Source organism: Onychomys torridus, chromosome 19, assembly GCF_903995425.1.
Source record: "Onychomys torridus chromosome 19, mOncTor1.1, whole genome shotgun sequence".
NCBI lineage: Eukaryota > Metazoa > Chordata > Mammalia > Rodentia > Cricetidae > Onychomys > Onychomys torridus.
Window position 1 is genome coordinate 49,662,136 of NC_050461.1, and position 19,014 is coordinate 49,681,149.

Sequence of the window (19,014 nt, forward strand, 5' to 3'; positions counted from 1 at the left end):
AGGATTCTCATGATGAAATATATCAAATCTTGCCCTGACTACCTAGGTGATGCCTACTTTTCCCACATCATCAAGTCTTCATAGTAATCAAGAAGATGATTTATAAATAAAGGAAAAATCATCTGCTTATTTTGATTCAAAGAAACTTAAATATCCCTGGGTTTTAGGGAGTTTGGAGTATTTAAATGTCTTTAAAACAAAAGAAACAAATGACTTCTCATTGTGCCCTCAAGATAGGTGACAGGCAAGCAGAGTTTATGGAAGATGATTTTAAGAAATAATATCGCCGGGCAGTGGTGGCACATGCCTTTAATCCCAGAACTCAGGAGGCAGAAGCAGGCAGATCTCTGTGAATTCAAGGCTAGCCTGGGCTACAGAGTGAGTTCCAGGAAAGGCTCAAAAAAAAGTATATCTTAAATGAGAAAGGGTCTTTTTTTAAATTTTGTGTCAAGGCTAGCCTGGGCTACAGAGTGAGTTCCAGAAAAGGCTCAAAAAAAAGAATATCTTAAATGAGAAAGGGTCTTTTTTTAAATTTTGTGACAACAATCAAACCCAATTAATAAATTATAGAATTCATAAATATGGAATGGGATAAGACTCTTATGCATTTGACAGAAATCAACTGTTTAATGCCTATTACAACTTAACAGCTAAGAATATCTTTCTTGCAGAACTTCCTTCTGATTTCAGGGGAAATGCCATCATATTCAAAATCCCCTAAATATTATTAAATACAGTCTCATTCAGATCCTTCAGATCCTGTAAACTTAGTGTTCCTTTGAGTTTCCCTTTCAGAGAAAATGACCTACAACCTTAGCCATTATCCAGAAAGAATTAAGAGCCAAGCAAGGTGTGTTGTTAGTGCTGAGAAGGTCTGAATCAGGCCAAACCTTCTGGTGACAGCAAAGTCTTAAGATGTCCTGAAACATAAATCATAACCCAAGAATAATAAGAGTCTCTGGCATATTGGGGGAAATAGAGTTCCAAGATTAATGGGAAAGAACCAAACATTCACAAGGTTCTCAGAATACGAGAATACAAAACAAGAAATATAGAGGTTACTAGAGGAAATTTGTAATTCAAAAATTCAATTACAGAAACAAAATGAATGTGAGAGTAGATATTTTAAGACTTCATAGAGGTTTTATTTCATGACTAACAACATGAACCAAGGCACCTAAACCATGGGGATTAGATTAGAAAGACAATTCTAGTACCTGAGACTAAAGAAATGTTGGCCTCTCACAGACAGATCTCACACTTCAGTAACAGAATAAACAAATTAGATAAGCAAGCAAAATGGTGGAGAGAGTCAACATATCTTCATTTTGTTACCTGAAATATCTTCATGTATGACCTGAAATGCGTAAACAAGGAAAGGACATGACTCCAGAGGACCTGATTGTTACCGTATACTAGAGCAATATGAAACTGGCCTTATCCAGTATCACTCCACTAATAAAGCCAAGAACATAGCAGGAGAGGTATTTCAATATCACCAAAGAAAGAATTTTAAAAAAAGCAAACTTTTATGCAGTGTTATTGAAATACAAAAAGTTGCAACTAATGCATATGTACAATTCATTGAATTTAGAAAAAAAAAGTTTCCAAGCTTTGAGACTCTGTTACATCCTTGTTCCTAGAAGTTTCAAATGGAAAGGAGTACACATTGTGCCTACATTCAAGAGACACTGATAGACTTTTCATGTTAAGACTTGATAATTCAGCAGCAAAGGGAATGAGGCCCTAATTAAGATGGTGTGTTTTTCTGATCTGTCAGGTTCTTGTGAAACACTACTATGGTGAACTGTTAGTCCCGTCCATTAAAAAAAAAAAAGGAAAATAAAATCCCAGGCTGTGTAACTTATTTTTGATCTAGAAGTAATACAGTGTGCACACCCCATCATCAGAGAAGCCCCTTGCTCTATCAGGCTTAACAAGCCCACCACAGACCATTAGGCCTGAAGCTGTGAATGGATCTGCAGTTCAATGTTTCATGAAAATAAATAGCAATGTCTTGGAATTCGAGACATTCACCACATTCTAGAATTAATTGCTAAAACTCTTATTCCCATGCATTTGAATAAGTGTCCTGAATACATCCATATACAAACAACATCCTAAAACTTTATGGCTCTGAAAGTGGAGCAGGTTGTGCTTTGGTTTGGGTTTTCATTTTTGTTTTGCTTTGTTTTGAAGCTTAGCACTTCCTGGCTATAATTATGAGGGAAGCAGTCTGTGTAGCTTTAGGATATGTTTTTATCTAATTAAATTGCATGTTGCTAAGAGTAAGCCTTATAAGTGACACATTCTTTTGTTTTGGATACAATATCTTTGCAGAAAATAAATTTATTTTGAAAAGGCACATACACAGAGCTAGGAGAAACATTCCAAAGATATTATAACTCCTTATGGCAAATGCAAGCATGGAAACGAGATGCCATGCTTCTGGTGCCAATCTCACAACCACTGGACTTAGTACATTCCATGCTGGTGGCTGATGAAGGGAATCTCTTCATGACCAGAAGTTCATTGACCTCATTTGCTCTAGAATTAGAACTTACTTAATGGCATCATTCAGAGTCTGGGACCAGCTTCTTTCACTGAGAAAAAAAAAAAAAAAACATAGTCACCTAAGCTTTCTTCCACTGTATAAAAGGTGTAGTGTACAAAAACAAAATTTGCTTCACATTAAAAGCAGGAAGAAGCAGCTAGAATATCATGTGTGGATTCCTTGAACTACTCCTTGATCACATTTGGTAAAAATGTGGCTGCATTTTTACCCATCTATATGACTGACTGTTAGAAATATACCAAGGGCTGGGAAAACTACTTAGTTTGGTCATGTGTTTACCCTGCTAGCACGAAGACCTAAGTTCAGACCCCAGAACCCATGCAAAAAGGCTAGACATGATGCTGTGCATTCTGGAAAGGTGGCCAGATGGGTCCCTGTGGATTTCTCGCCATCCATTCTGACCTAACAGGTTGACTTGGAGTTCGCTGAGAGATTCTGCCTCAAAGAACAGTGGACAGCACCTGAGAGATGACATCCAAAGCTGTCCTCTGAGCTCCACGGGTATGTGCACATGTTCTTACACACACACACACACACACACACACACACACACACACACACAGAGAGAGAGAGAGAGAGAGAGAGAGAGAGAGAGAGAGAGAGAGAGAGAGAGAGAGAGAGAGAGAGAGAGGCAGCGGGGGAAACAGACAAGCCAACAGACAGACAAAGGTGCTTAAACAATTTTCTTGTCTCATGCAGCGTTAGACCCAGTGGAGAAGGAGAGGTCGAGAAAGTGAATCTAGTGACTGGAGAGGAAAGGTCCATCATGCATAAACTTCTTTCCTGGAAGAGAATGTCTGCACATAACCCATCTGCACCAGTGTGCTTTAGAAATACTATAGGGAGCTTCTTGTCCCCATATCAGATATAGGCCAATACTGTATAATCAGGAATAAGTTGAAATCCCACCATGCCTGACTCAGGCAATAAGCCTTAAAGAAAGGATGAGCTCCTGTTACTTAGGAACACTGAGATCTTTGCCTATGAGTCATCAGCTCCAAATGGTTTTTGTGTGACTCGCTTTTTATGATTTCTCTAATGAATGGGGTTTTTGCAGTCTATTACGGGCAAACACTGATCAGCTTCCAAAGTAACTGATTCAGTTACTGGCTTCAGTTGCAACTTCAGATGGCTTTGCAAATGGAGAAGAGAAAGTGGAAGGGCAGAAAAGGGTTGCAAAATAAAATACTCAATCAACGTTTTCATCCAATGCATGTGGGCATGTCCCTTTACTCCTCAAGGGTGTATTTCCTTGTGTAGATTGACAAAGTTGAAACCATACTCTCTTAAATTTTCTCCAGCCCTAAAACTACGGGAAATACTTCAATCTTTAGATTGAGAGGAACTAAAATTCCTTAAACAAGTTTCACCTTGAAGCCTAAAAGCTTTTCAAATGTTTGGTTTGTTTGTTTGTTTGTTTGTTTGTTTGTTTTTAATGGAGTAAAACAGAGCTTAAGGGGATTTTCTAGTTGACTTCCCAGAAAAGTTACAGTTTAAAATATTGTTGATATGAAAGGAAAAATTAACAGAATTATATCTATGCATCTAATGTATGGATCTAAGAATACTATCTAACATTGACTGCCAACTCCATGGACATATGTGACTGCCATGTCCTTCTTGTCAGAAGGGAGCTCACTAGAGAGTTCTGATGGTTATATCTCAGCAAGAACCTACCACAGATCCAAGGTTGGCAATAATAGACACAGGGGAGCCAAGAAGACAGCAGAGCCAGCAGCAAGGTAGTGCAGTTCCCTTGCCCTGTGCCTCACTGTACAACACAGTGAGACCAGGACACTGGCACCCATGGTGAGCTGCAACACAACTTGGGAGCCCAGAGCAAAGGGCTCCATATATTTTGTAGAAATTTAAAATAATCTGATCTTCCTTCCCCAAGAACAAGTATCACAAAGTAATCCTGTTGTAATCTTCATGTTGTTGGGCAGTGATGGTTCTAAGCTATGTGACTAGCTGTCACTACTCAGGTTCACTAGGATTCATAGCCTCACTTAGTAAGCAAAGATAGGTAGAGCTGCTTAGAGCACCTCATCTCCCCCAAATTCACCTGTCAATTTGCAGACATGTCCACATGGGCATGTCATCCTATCAACAATTGAGATTGGATATTTGCAAATGCTCAGATCAGATCTGTCCCCATTTATTTTCATCAACACTTGATTAGAATTACTGTCAACATAATGCCCTCAACAGGATGAAATTGATTTTGATATGCAGTATTGAGATTAAGCATGTACTACACTACATCGGCCCACCAGGCAGATTCAACTATATCCCAGAGAAGACTAATAAGTCTAACTTCAGATAACCACTTAGCTTCCTTATTCACAGTTTGCATACATTGTGCCAGCATGCTATGGGTACTAATCCAAAAACAACAAAAGCATTTGGAATCCATATCAACCCTCCACTCTGTTCAGCCAGACTAAAGTTTAAGGCCAATCAGAGAGCCATCTACCATCAGAGAATGTTGACTGTGAGGCAACTGCTCATTTTTGGTGGTTCTTTCCAACTCACTGGCTATAGTCTGTAGAGTGAAAGATATATTCCTGATCTGCCTCTAGAATCTGAACTCTGTACCAGTGCTCTGATCACAATGCTGTATGGAAGAAGGAAACCATATATTCCCTGGTACATATTCTCTACCTGGGGTCTAGTAAAGAAAATATTCACAGAGTGGACCATTACCACCAATGGTGGGTCATTAAAATGAGCTTGAGTCTGGAGAGATGGTTCAATGCGTAAAGTGTTTGCTACACAAACATAAGAACATGAGTTTGGATCCCAGTACCTGTATAAAAGCCAGGCGCAGCAAGGAACATCTGCAATCCTAGCACTGGGGTTGGGAAACAGACACTGGGAAATCTCTTGAGTTTACAGCCAGCCAGCTTAATCAGATCATTGAACTTAGGATTCAATGAGAGACCATGTCTCAGAAATGAGGTGGAGAACAATAGAGCCAGTTGACACATGTTGATCTGCCTTCTACATTCATGGACATACATACAAAAATTGATGAGCCCAAGACAATCTTACCCTTGGAAAGAAACCATATGGGCTTCTCTGCCTTTCATATAAACATACAACAGAATGGGGTGGGTTACCCATGTCAGGATTATCATTGCATTGGTTGGATTAAGCCAGATGGCCACAGTCACCAGGCTGTAGTCTAGGCACTATACATTGCATAACCGCGGGGCACTTAGATGTCAAGAGAAGAATAGGCATGGCCATGAACATAACTAACATAACTCTCTGTGAGTTCACGCAGAAGAGGGATTCATTGTGTAGAGCTGCCTCTAATAACACCAGGCGCAGCAGGATAATTTAGGGCCAAGCTTGCCAACAGCAGTTCTTCTGCTCCCACAGCAGGTGGACAGAGGTGGTAAATGCAGCAATAGCAATAGCACAGTTGGCAGGTCACTGCTTATTTCTGGTGAGTCATGAGTTTGTTTGGCCAGACGGAAGCTGTGAGATAGCAGGAATGTTATTATGTCCTCCCTCTACCTCCAGGGTCTAAGGTGTCCTTCCACCAATGAAGTGGTTAGTGTCAGGAGTTGGGCATATGGGTTCACAACCCAAAGGGTATTGCTGGTTAGGGACTGACTCCATTCCCAGAGACCTGCAATTCAAAAGGGGCTCCTGGATAATCTATTGGGCTAGCTTAAATTTCCAGCCAAATTTGATGAAATTCTCATTTAATCCAACAGAATAGATGCACGGATAACACCTGAAACACACCCTCTCAATGCCAGGCTTCCTTTCTGGTAGTGGCAAGCCAAGGTCTCTAGGACTGGACCATATTTTTTCTAAGGTCTTTGACATAAATATTTGATCTTTGTGTCTTATCAGAGTTAATGAGCTTCCCAAGACCATTTATTGGGAACCTATGAATACAAAATCAACAGTGTAATGGTGATTTGTGTTTTGATTCTCCCATATGGTGACAAATAACAGGAGAATTCAAACAGTACTTCAGGGGCTGGTGAGATGGCTGAATGGCTAGGACCATGTACTTATTGCTCTTGCAGAGGACCTATGTCAGTTCCTATCACACACATGGAGTGACTCACAAGTGTCTATAACTCTAGTGCTTTGGCTGTACAACAACATAATTTGGAGTCTTGGGTCAGGGAAAGAATCATCTTTGGTGGTCAATAGGATTAAGAAAAATACAAGATGGAAGTTGTGGTGGTTTGGATAAGAATAGACCTCATAGGCTCATGCGTTGGAGTGCTTGGTCCCTGGTTGATAGAATGGTTTGGGGAAGGATTATAAGGTGTGTTACCTTGGAGGAGGTGTCTCCCTGGCATGGCTTTCAGATTATAAGATTTCAAAAGCTGTCTCTCTCTCTCTCTCTCTCTCTCTCTCTCTCTCTCTCTCTCTCTCTCTCTCCCTCCCTCTCTCCCTCCCTCCCTCCCTCCCTCCCTCCTGCTTGTAGATTAGATATAAGCTCTCAGCTACTATTTCAGTGCCATGTCTGCCTGCCTGTTGCCATGCTATCTGTCATGATGGTCATGGACTCACCCTCTAAACTATAACCAAACCCCCAATAAATGCTTTCTTTTATAAGTTGCTGTGGTCTCTTCATGGTAATAGAAAAACAATAACTAAAACCGAAGCCCAACATGGCATAGCATATGCTACCACAGTTAATTGATTCATTTACAATTACAGTGCCCAGGACTGCAGGCTACAGACTGGAGCAGCCAGTGCTACCACATTAACTGAATTCAGTTTGGCGACCATCCACTGTCAGCCTCCAGATCCCATTAGCTTTTGTCACTGGCCACACAGCATGATTATTTTGAGATGTTGCATTTTTCATTAGTCTTGTTGGGTTAGCATCCTTTCATCAAGGCTATGGTTTCCTATTCTTTTCCTGGAATTATAAATTGTTTCCTTTTGAAATGTAGAAGAGAACCAAAAGAAAAGCTATGACCTCCTTGCACATCTCCCACAGTGATCTCTCCACAAATGGTTCTTACAGAAGAGGAAAATCTCCCTGCTTGAACATCACAAGCATTCACAAGACAAACATGTCAATTATCAGTAGAAAAAGGGACAGTGGTGCCTAGCCAAAGGTCCAATCAACCTCACTCATGTTCACAAAAACTCCATGTCCTATCAAACTATTTAAAGTCTGTCTGATGAAGTGCATGACCCTAGCCACACAAGACAACCCAGTGCTTAGTGGCCAGGCATATTTCCAAAAGAGATTGAAGTTCATATTCACTCCAGCCCCTCTTACCTGTATCTATTGTACATTTCATGGGATGAGTTCCCTGGTCTCCCAAGAACAGGCCAAAAAAAGGCTATAAAGAAGCAATTGCTCTAAGACAGCCACTCAAGCTCTCCTAGCTCTTCTGGTAATCTCCACAAGAGAACTGTGTTCCATAGAAGCAAGACTTTAACCTGTGATGACCATCTTCTTTTTTTCAAAGAATAGGCGTCATGGCTTGATGTTTGGACCAAGCTTCTCTGGTGATTGTCCAAATTGACTCTTCTTTGAGTATCCTAGTCTTCACGAACATACCCATCTTGCCTTGGGTATTTTTGGAATGGGTTGGTGTTCCCCATTCTGGGCTCTGTTTTGGGATTTCGGAGGTATCCCATGACTTAGAGAGTGGTACCTCTTCTCCTAGGCAGCTTATGGCCCTAAGTAAGCACACTGTCAGTGTAAGATCTAGCAAGAATGGTTGTGTGAAGGATTTGACTTTTCAGAGAGAAGGACAATTTTATAAACTCAATAGTTACACTCCTAGGGAGGGAAGGCCTTTCCATTCAGCACAGAGTGAGCTGAAAGAATTATCAGTCTTCACATTTTGAATAGCTTCCCCCATGGATTCACACAGAGAAGTCTTCTTATGTTGATCATGGGCAATGATTAAAACAGAAATTCAGAATAGTCATCAATAGTCATCCTCATTATGAGAAGTGAATCTGTCTTGATGATAATAGTCATTCTCCTTAAATACAAGGTCTTGGATGAGATGGTCTGTGCGTTTCTGGTGGCCATGTAAAACTGTAACCTTTGCCCAACCATCCTTACAATGATGAAAAGCCAACATGTCACAGTGCATCTATTAATCAAAGCATTCCTATTCTCTGTTTCTTTCCTTATCAATACTGGTTTACATAGTGACACTCTCTCTGGGGATATGCTGCCCTTCAGATCTTTCTACTTGCAACTTAGGTCTAGGTTTTCCTGATAAAATTCATAGTTATGTCCCCCCAGGTGGCAAATATAAACACTTGTTAAATTTTACCCCTCTTTCGTCAGCCTCCATACATTATCCCAATTCATTTTTGTCTAGAGGTAGGACAGAGGTGGACCATCCATTGCCCTCTCCTACACCACATTTCTACCAGCCACAGAACATTTCCAAATGTGCCTCAACACAGACCATGAATGTTTGCCTTTCCTCTATTTTAAAAGTTCCTCACCTACCTTGACATCCTGGATTTTTGTACCACTTTGGCGCTGAATTCCAACTTCTTCGAAGATGGCAAAAAGTAACAAGACTCCAAAGGAGATGACTGAGCGAGCAGGTGGCTTCACTGCAGTCACTCTACAGATTGGAGCAAGAAGATAATAAGACTCAGCTATCCCAGTACAGCCAACAACAGAGCGTGAGCATGCTGGTGCCACTGCCTCTATCCACAAATCCCACAGGGTAATGCAAAGAGCCCAGATGGCAGCTACATACACAGTGGGTTCTGTCACAGTTGGCAGACCCAAAGCTGAAGTCTCAGCACCTGAGGGAGCAATCACCAAGCCTCCTCAAGACCAAGCACCAACACAGCGGTCAGGGCTGTATTTTCCTATGCCATCTCAGCTGCCTATGTGACAAGTCACAGAAAAGATCAGCTCAGGGAAGGCTGTGTTCTGGCACAACCATCAGCAATGTTCAGTGACTTCCGGCCCATGATGGGCTGCCACACCTGATGATGACATCAATCTGATCTGGTCTTTGTTCTTAGGAAATACATACTGGCATGACATTAAGTGTGTTAAAAATATGGTGTGTGTGAATGTGTGTAGACACACAGACATGCATGTGGATGAGAAGAGATGAAAGGAGAGAGAGCCTGTGAGACGATTGTTAACAGATGGATCTGTGTGCCCAGTGAACAAACATTTTTTGTTCCATTCAACTCTTGCGCCTTTCCTGAAGTTTGAAACTTACTCAAACACATTAACTTTTGTAAAAAACAAAACAAACAAAAAAAAAAACCTTGCAACCCTTTATACATACCGTACAAACACCCTCATACCTCACCAGTTACAACAACAGGGAAAACAATGACTTGCTTCATTACAAGACATTCTGTTCTCGTAATCTTGTTAGCTTATTTTATAAGGCCACATAACATTTTCACATACTCTGGCAGAATTCATATTACTGCTCAATGGACATGCTTCACAGTGGGAGCTGAATGCCAATGTACTCCACACCCAACACTTGAGAGGAAAAAAAAAAGAAGACATTTTAATAATTGGGTGCAAATTTTTTTTAAAAAAAATGTTTTCATCTAGAAATAAATGGTAAAAGAAAGTCACTCAATTTCTTTTTGAGATTTTGGTCCAGTCATTAATGATATAACAGGAAAGGAAAATGTAAATAGAGCAAGAGAAAGAATTTTATTTAAAATGTATTTTCTAAGGCCTACCATAGTGGCACATTTCTTCAATCCTAGCACTCAAGAAGCTGAGGCAGGAGGATCTCAATTTTAAGCTCAGCCTGGGCTACTGAATAAAATTCTAGCTAAAGAAACATAAATAAAACTTTTCAAGAAAACCATCAGTTAAAGCTTTATAATGAGTAGTATGTATAAAAACATATTTACAGTGACCTAAGAGACATGTATAATAATTAAATATTAATGCCTGAGCACTTAACAAAAATGGGTTGCAGACGAAGTTATGCACAACAGTGTTCAGTACAGTTCTTATATACTGACGATAATCATAAATTTGATCGCTGACCAGTCCCCAATTCTCACTGTCTTTGCTCTTTCTCTTCTTTCAGCTAGAAAATCTGGAAGCAGAAACTGCTCCATTGCCCTAAATGGGTCTCATGCCATCCAGAACCTCGCTGGGCTTAGAGGCTGCCATCTACTTGGAATCAGGTTGCTGTTGGGGTGTGTAGGAGGCTCTGGTTTCCTAGGAAACCACCTGATCCTGCATCATTCAAAGTCTATCCTCTCTGGCTACTTCACTCTGCACATGAGAGACATTCATACTGCATCAAGCACTCGGAAGGAAGAGATGTGTTACACCACTGAATCCGGCTCGTGTACAGAAACACATCCAGTGGGCCACAATACTCTGTGGTATGTGAATCAGGGTCATCATAGAAGATGACCCTTCTGTATGTAGAATTTCTATTTTCAGGCAAATACTTATGACCTTATCAAAGAAAATCCATCAATTGTTAAATTCCTTGTAGTAACCCATAAAGTAAATGCTACCTCTGACCTCTGACCCAGTCACCTTCTATGGAAAGTTACAGTCTTTCTAGTCTTTTGTGAGGGAATACATTATGTTTGACCTATAATGTTCACCTTGAAATTATTGTCTAGTTAAGACATCAGTGGCACCTCCATTTCTTGGTTTTGTGTTGTTTGAAAAAACACAACTTCTTTCTCCCCTGGCTCCACTATGAAAATGAAAAGAATTTAAAACACAAATGTCAACTACAGAATGGTTGATTCTCACACTGAAAGGACTTCCTGGGAGTTATGGAGATGGTCCTTCTCGATTCCCTTGCTGTCCTCCAAGTGTTCACAAAGTCAAGTTCATGAAGTTACCCAGTGAGCTCATCACGCCATCCAAGCAGGAAGCCAAGACTTTTGCGTCTTCATTTCTCAGTAATTTCTCCACACTGCATGCTCTCTTTTATATTATTTCCTCTGATGCCTTCTGAATCAGCACGATAAAACAACAGATGTTTTTGTTGGGTGCCAGGAAAGTTTAAGCGGTTTTTTTTTTTGTTTGTTTTAAATATGGACCCAATAAACATAATTAAAAGACAGACTCAAACAACCACATGAAAAAAATGTGATCTGTTTTTCAATCCTATGTAGTTACTTGAGCGTGAAATATTAACAATACCCCAGACCTCTTTCCCTAAAGATTTGCATGTATGCAATGTCATAATCATTATCCTGGTCTTTGTGTTCTTGGCTAAATATCAAGAGTTCCTGGATCAGATGCCAATCTTTGCTATAGCGTCTCTAAGAAAAGTCCTGTCTGACTGGTTTTCATGGACATGACCTGCAGCTGAGATTTGGCAGTCTCCTGTCTTCAGATCTGGAAGAACAGCCGAGTCAGATGGCCCATGCAAGGGAGTTCTCCACTTTGAACTTTCGTCAGCACTGGTTAAATGAATTGAGTCTTTTGTCATCTCCTATGGAGATGGGAATAGAAAACAACGGCCCTGGTTCTACACACACACACACACACACACACACACACACACACACACACACACACGGATTCCAGAGACTGCATGTAGCCAGGAGATGCTACTGTGAATGTGCATCTGTTCATCTGTCCAACAAGACACAAATGCACTCCATAGTTTCTGGAAGACAGCTGCCATAGATCAGAATAACTGAATTTACTGTCTCAGATCTGATTGGCTATAATTACATGGATCCAGCCATGTATCCATTAGAAGAGGGGGAAAAAATGCAAGATAAGTGTTTTTTAATGTTTCCTTTCAATGATGCCTCTAATAACCTCCATTTCTCAGATGTTACATCCTAGGATAGATGGGTATTGTGTTGCAGCTTTTACATTTTCTGATAGAAGTAATTAAAACCAAAATCTTAGAAAGATTCAGAATTTTAAAATGGATAGTGTAAATGAGACTCATTTGGGAGAACGAAATATCTGTATCTAAGCACTGAGGAAGAACGTTCTTGCTTCCAGTATGCAATTTGATTCAAGTTCTCTCAAGGGATAGCATGGTGTTGTTTCTGCTCACAGGGCGTCTTTTCAATTGACCCATTCTTGGTGTTACTTATCTGGCATGTGGCTGAGAGCAACTCAGATTTGATGCAGGACTTGATTCATGATTGTTTTCATATATGTGTGCATGAGGCTCTTCCATATCATCTCTTAGACTCTAAAAAGAAAATACACAATGAAAGGGTTCATTTTAAAAATACATTCTAAAGCCAGAAAGTCATCGCCAGTAGTTTTCATGGAAAGCTACTCTCAAGGCCCCTATGCTAGAACTAACTTGCAACTCAGTGGCAGAGAGAACTAATTTGCTCCTCAGTCTAGTGGAGCAAATTTTCTATTGTGATCTAAAGGTAAAGAAAATGAACAAAAAAATGATCAGGATTAAACTATACAATGTTTTTTAAAAATAATTTTGGCCTGTCATGTATTAAGTGTTTTCTATTATAAATGAAATCCATCAATGTTGAAACAAATAAAACAATGACCATAGGAAGCTTAGAGACCTCACTGTCCATATCCACCTTTAGGATAACACTAATGCATCTTTGTCCCTGGCTTGGAGCACATAAAAGGTCCAAGTTTACGACATCTAAACTGGAGATGATTGAATTTCACTAGAAATGGTTTCACCCTACAGTCTTCACTCCCCACTGTCATAAAAAGTTCCCGGAATTATGGGATGTCCCACTGTTCAGGGAGTGAGCAAGGGCAGGTGCCAACAACTTCTTGTGTACAGTACGTGAAGATGTTCATTGTGGACAGTCATAGCATTTCCAAATGTGAGCAGATGGGTGGTCCTGATTAATATAACTATCATGGCTGTGTTTTAGGAACCATACATTGCAAACAGCAGATGGCTGAAGCTTAGAACTGGGACTATAAAAAGTGGATGGGGCCATTGGGCCATTGGTGGGACACAGCAGGAGAAAGCAATACCTCTCCTGCTTTCCTCTGTGTGATCTTTCAGTGCAGTCACAAGTACAGATTTATTGAAGTTCTCAGTTCAAGCTCATAGGAAGTGCAAAGTGATTTGGAAAAGTCTGTTATTGAACCTATATTAAGTGTTTTGATGAGAAGAATCCTGAAAAGTGGCTCTTTCTCAGAACATGTGCCCAGCATCTAGAAGCATCTTCATATAACTGCTTTCATAGATAGGTATATTTCCCTTCAGTGTTTTCCAACTTATACAGTATTTATTGGATATCATCTGACAGGATACAGCTTCATTCCAACCCCCCACCCTCTTTCTTTCCTTTCTTATTTCTCATTTCCTCCCAAGACAGGTTCCTCCTTCACAGTCTAGGTTAGTCTCTAGCTCATAATGTAAGCCCAGCTGGCCTTGAACTTGTGATCCTCCTGCATCAGCTAAAGGCACATTTACAGGTGTTACCAACACACACACACACACACACACACACACACACCTGGAAGAAGAAAAATGATCTTTGATGGTACAATACAAACACAATGCCACTCCTTCATTTGTCTAAACCACCCAGTGTTAACCAGGACGATCCTGTATGTCTCAGCATCAACATAGACATACTTACACTGATCAACTGCCACTTTATCACTTCTAGTTCTAAAATAATATTAGCATTAATTCTATCTCACAAGGAAGTTGTCTGCTCCTCTCCGTGAGCGGCTGCTGCCATCCAGAGCTGTAAGGAACAGAGAACAGAGTTTGTTTCTCACAACCATGCTCATGAAATGTAAGATTTGCTTAAAACCACTCGAATTACATTAGGCTTTCAGCAATATATGCAATTCCTCTGTCTCTTTTGTGACTTCAGAGAAGTAGAACAGAAGCCCTTTTGGAGAGATGGGGCACATTTTTATCTCCACATTGTCACATGCACCATAATAGGAATATTTAGCAGCCAAAAATATCTTTCAGGAAAAGAGTGTTTAAGTGCTGTCTATGAGTTCCTTCTTCCCACCTTGCGATCTGATTTTTAAAAGGAACTGAGTCTCAAACGCAGGCTGTGACATTCCATTTCCTTTCAAACGTCTTGAAAGAAACTTCTGCTGTTTTGCTTCAAACATGGAAAAGTCTTTATTTAATTGGCATTTTCGACTAATGTTGGGAAATTTTCCATGAACACAAAGTTACTAAATGCCAAATGGAAATGCAAAGAGATGTGGTAGTATAGGCTGAGGAAGATGTGGGAAGAGAAAGGGAAGAAATAGAGGCAGCAGTAGTTTCCCATGAATTTGTTTTGAACTGGACAGTCACATACATGGAACAGCAGCCGTGAGCTGGGTAACATAAGCATATTAAAACTGTTTTAACTAACTTATATCAGAGAGAAGGCAGAGGCTACAATTTGCTTGACTTTGGAAATATGATTTCTCAAACAGGTCAGAGCAGAGGACTCTGGGATTTTCTCTTTTCCAAAGAGAGCAGAAGCAGCATAATACTTCACAATGCTTGACTCCAGTGTCTCCTGCTCTCCATGTCCTGGCTCCCTCAGGAGATGGTCACCTAGTCTGCAGAGATACTTTGTGGATCTGGTACAATGGCAATACCACCATTTGATGTGGCAGCCGAATAACCAAATCTCAAATTCAGCGCCTATCTCCTCTAGGCTGCAGGTGACTAGATAGGCTCAGTCCGTCTGCCAGAGTCCTTGGGAAAGTTCAGTGCTGGTGGCCAGTCCTCAGTATACCTTCCAAAGATCTCCAGGCAGAGATGAGCCCCTGGATTGGGCTGGATCTTGAATGACACTAGAATTCTCATGGTCCTCACACAAGAATATGCCATTTGCACTGGTCTCCTTCCTCAGCCCAGGGCTGAGATGTAGTGTTGGGTTGTGTTCTTTCTGTAAGAACAGCATGTGGTTTTTCCTTTGCTGTGGGTAAAACTTCATTCATACTTAATAAAGGAGTGGACTTTATCATCTCAGGATTCTACCGGACACTTTCAAAAGGCAGAAGGTCCTGTTGAGAGCAGATGTGGCCCAAAGGGCCCACAAGTGTTTGTGAAGCCTGGGGTCCTCCTCTGCCTATTTTCTAAGAAGTATGGGTTGTTTTTTGCTTGCTTACTTTCTGATTGGGGAATACGTTGCTGGTCATTACGGCTCATCTTTTGTTGTGTGCAGGGTCTTTCGTTTCTGCCTGAAACATGTGTCATTACACAGATGCATTCACCTTAGGATAACGACCACCATCTCCCCCTCTCCCTTCTGCCCTAGATGGGTTTCCTTGTGGAATGCCCTGTCAGCACTTCCTACTGGGACGGGCCTGAGCCCCCAGCCTCACTTCTTGGTTGGCCATTACCCTTTGCCGTCTCTATCAAAGACTTGCTGTGCTCTGTCATTTTAAATATAGGTCCAGTTGGCATTTAATGTCCAATGTCCATCCTACCAACCCAAGAAACCCAGTCAGCTGGGTTCTCATTCTCCCGAACCCCTGCAGGTGGCAAAGCTGATTTACATTCCTGCTTCTGCCTCAGCAGGGATCCATACAGAAAACCAGAAAATAACAAGGCCTCTTGGTACTCTCGTTAGCTATGATACAATTTGTTCCCTTCTGCCCCCAGGCTCACCCCTGCTCTTACACAGTGGGGAGCTGCTACTGATCGGGCTGTATTAACTCACAACTCATTTGCTCTATGGAAATACTGAGCCTTTATTTCTCAAGGGAATAGAGAAATTCAACAGGCCTCCCACCCAGCTGGTTCTTTCCATGCAAGCTACTGAATCTATACAAATTAGATTCAAGGGACGTGTTATTTTGGGGATTTATAATCTCAGAGCTGCAGACAGTAACCTGACAAGTGTTCTCAGAGTCCCCTTTGCCTGTGACTCAGTCACTCAACTTAGACATGAATTGGGGCAAAATACGAAAATCCTGAGGTAACCTGAAGAACTGTCGGTGGCTTTAGATTTTGGGTTTTGTTCATTGTTGGGAGAGGTTTTGTTTGGTTTTTGTTCTTTAAGTTTTTTGAGATAGGATCTCAGACTACATTCCAGGTTATCCTGACACTCAGTAAGTATTCTGGGTTAACCTTAAGCTCTTGGCAATCCTTCTGCCTCAGCTTCCTGAGTGCCAGGGTTATGGGCAAGAGCTACCCTACCAGGTTGTTTTCAACTGTTTTTTTGTTTTGTTTTGTTTTGTTTTAATAAACTCTATCCATTTATTGAAAGAAGCAAAGGGAAATGACACTAATCCCAATGATGTATGCCTACACACCTTTATAATGAATGCCTTCTTTCCAAAAAGTTTTTAAATAATCTATAAACCAAATTATACAAAACAGTTCCCAGTGGTGGATGCTTTTTCTCCTATAATGCATAATAAAAGGATTCCTGTAAAATCTAGGCACTGGGACCACCCATTATGATGATCTGTACAAAAAGACAGCAGGGGTGTGCTTATAAAATCTAGGGTATCTTTTAGAGTGCTGATTTCCTAATGGTAAGACTGATGCTTTCAGTACACGATTGAGAGATCAATTAGGTTACTGTTTTCTTATTGATTCCAAAGCTAGAGGAAACAGCCTGCTGGCCATTCTCTAACTAGCCTGGCTTCTCAGAGACAGCTGGAAGCCAGCAACCACAGACACCATGAAGAAAAGAGCTACCTACAAAACTGAAGGAGAGCAAAGAGGAATCTAGTGAGTGGCAACTGCCAGAGAATGGCAAGGCTATTTCTGACATAAATTTTAAACCAGAAGCAGTCTTTCTGACTTGTATTTGCTTGATATTCAGACATCTCTATAGAGAAAGTTAGGAAAGCAATATTGGATTGGCTGTATATACAACTCAATTTGACTCTGTAGAAGAGCCTAGGAGCTTAGAGCTAGCTCTATCTTTTATAATACTTTAAAGTGTAACAACTTTATGTCAACATCATATTATGTTAGAGATTCCTGCACACAGAAATACAACTTAAATTTTAGTACACAGTTTGAGAAGATCATTCAGAAAAACTAATCAGAACTGAATTAGAAGTATTAATATGTATATATGTATACACACATATCCCTATTATGTGGCAATTATATAGGGATCATAATGTTATCATTGCCATTATATGGAATTCTCTATGCCTTTAGGAAACCATATCTACCAATACAAAAGAAATATATAAACAGGTAGATAATGATATTTTAATTTAATTAGAATCAAAGATAAAATGGCAATTTCTACTTGGTGATACATTCTCTGAGCTTTTCGCCTAATTAATAGTTACAATTTGAAATGTGAAGTAGTCTTGTTTTCATCTCATTGTGTTACATGAAATATAAGTAAATAAGTTTGCAAATAGAGCTTTCTAAAAACATATTGAACAATATCTATCAAATGTAACAAATAAACAAGTTTCTTTTTATTTTTAAGGAAAAATGTAAGTCTAAACATCAGGTGTGTTGCTTGTCGTTAAATTTTTTAGAACACAAGTGATGCATTCTTGATATCCAAAGACAATTTCTGCTAGAAAAAAAAAACAGATGTACTTCATAGTTTTAATTACATCTGACATTCTGGTAACCAATGACAGTGTTTAAAAATAACTCATAATGCTTCGGCGGAGGAAAAAAATCAAAATACAGTAATGAATCTGGCTAGAAGCTCACATCATTAAGTTCAAATATTTTAAGTAAAGCATTGCCTGGGAGCTGCATTTCTCTCCAGCTGCAGAAGTGGAGGCAGAAAAGTGTCCTTTGCATGATAGTCCTGAGTCTGCTCTAAGAGCCTCCCACCTGTTCTGAGGTACAAGAAGACTGGAACTCACCCCTCCCCTCAAAGTTCAAGGGTGAAGTGAATCCAGAATCCTGCTCCTCAGCTTAGAATACCAGCCTCTGTGACCATGGAACATTTTAAGTTATGGAGAAATGCCAGCAGGTAGCATACAAAAATAATTAAAAAAAAAAAAAGAAGAAGAAGTGTGGCATAGTTCATGCTTTGTAGATTTTTGTATCCATGTAAATGAAACCACAATCATATCTTCCAAAACTGTGTGTGAAATCCATGGGTAGAGCAATGAACACAGAATGCTGTCTAGCTGGATTCTTTTTAACAACCTCCCTAACACACACACACACACACACACACACACACACACACACACACTCCACACACAATTGCCTTTCAAAAGTATTTCCTGGAAATCTGTGTTTTACCTCTTTGCCCCTGCCAGAGATGTACACACACAGTTGGTTGTAATGATTCACAGAGGAATGGTCAAAAGCATACAGCATTCTTTTATTTTTCTTTATTATTATGTGTTTTAAATTTTATACATCAGCCATGGGTTCCCCTGTCCTCCCCCCTCCCACCCCAACCCCCACCTTCCTCCCAGCCCCTCCCCTCCATTCCCATGTCCTCCAGGATCAAGGCAACCCTGGGGATTCATTTAAACCTGGTGGATTCAGTACAAGTAGGTCCTGTCACCTCCTTCCAGACTGAGCAAAGTGTCCCTGTGTAAGCACAATGTTTCAAAC

The 19,014-nt window shown here is 40.4% G+C and overlaps 1 protein-coding gene across 1 annotated transcript in view; it reads left to right on the forward strand.

The window, feature by feature from the left end:
• The window catches only part of Oprm1 (opioid receptor mu 1), a 54,630-nt gene extending 36,183 nt beyond the window's left edge, over positions 1 to 18,447 (forward strand). The window contains exon 4 of the mRNA XM_036169129.1: positions 10,627 to 18,447. Within this exon, the coding sequence (XP_036025022.1) occupies positions 10,627 to 10,665 (39 nt within the window). The 3' untranslated portion in view covers positions 10,666 to 18,447. The remainder of the gene's footprint in view (positions 1 to 10,626) is intronic.
• Positions 18,448 to 19,014: the final 567 nt, after the last annotated feature.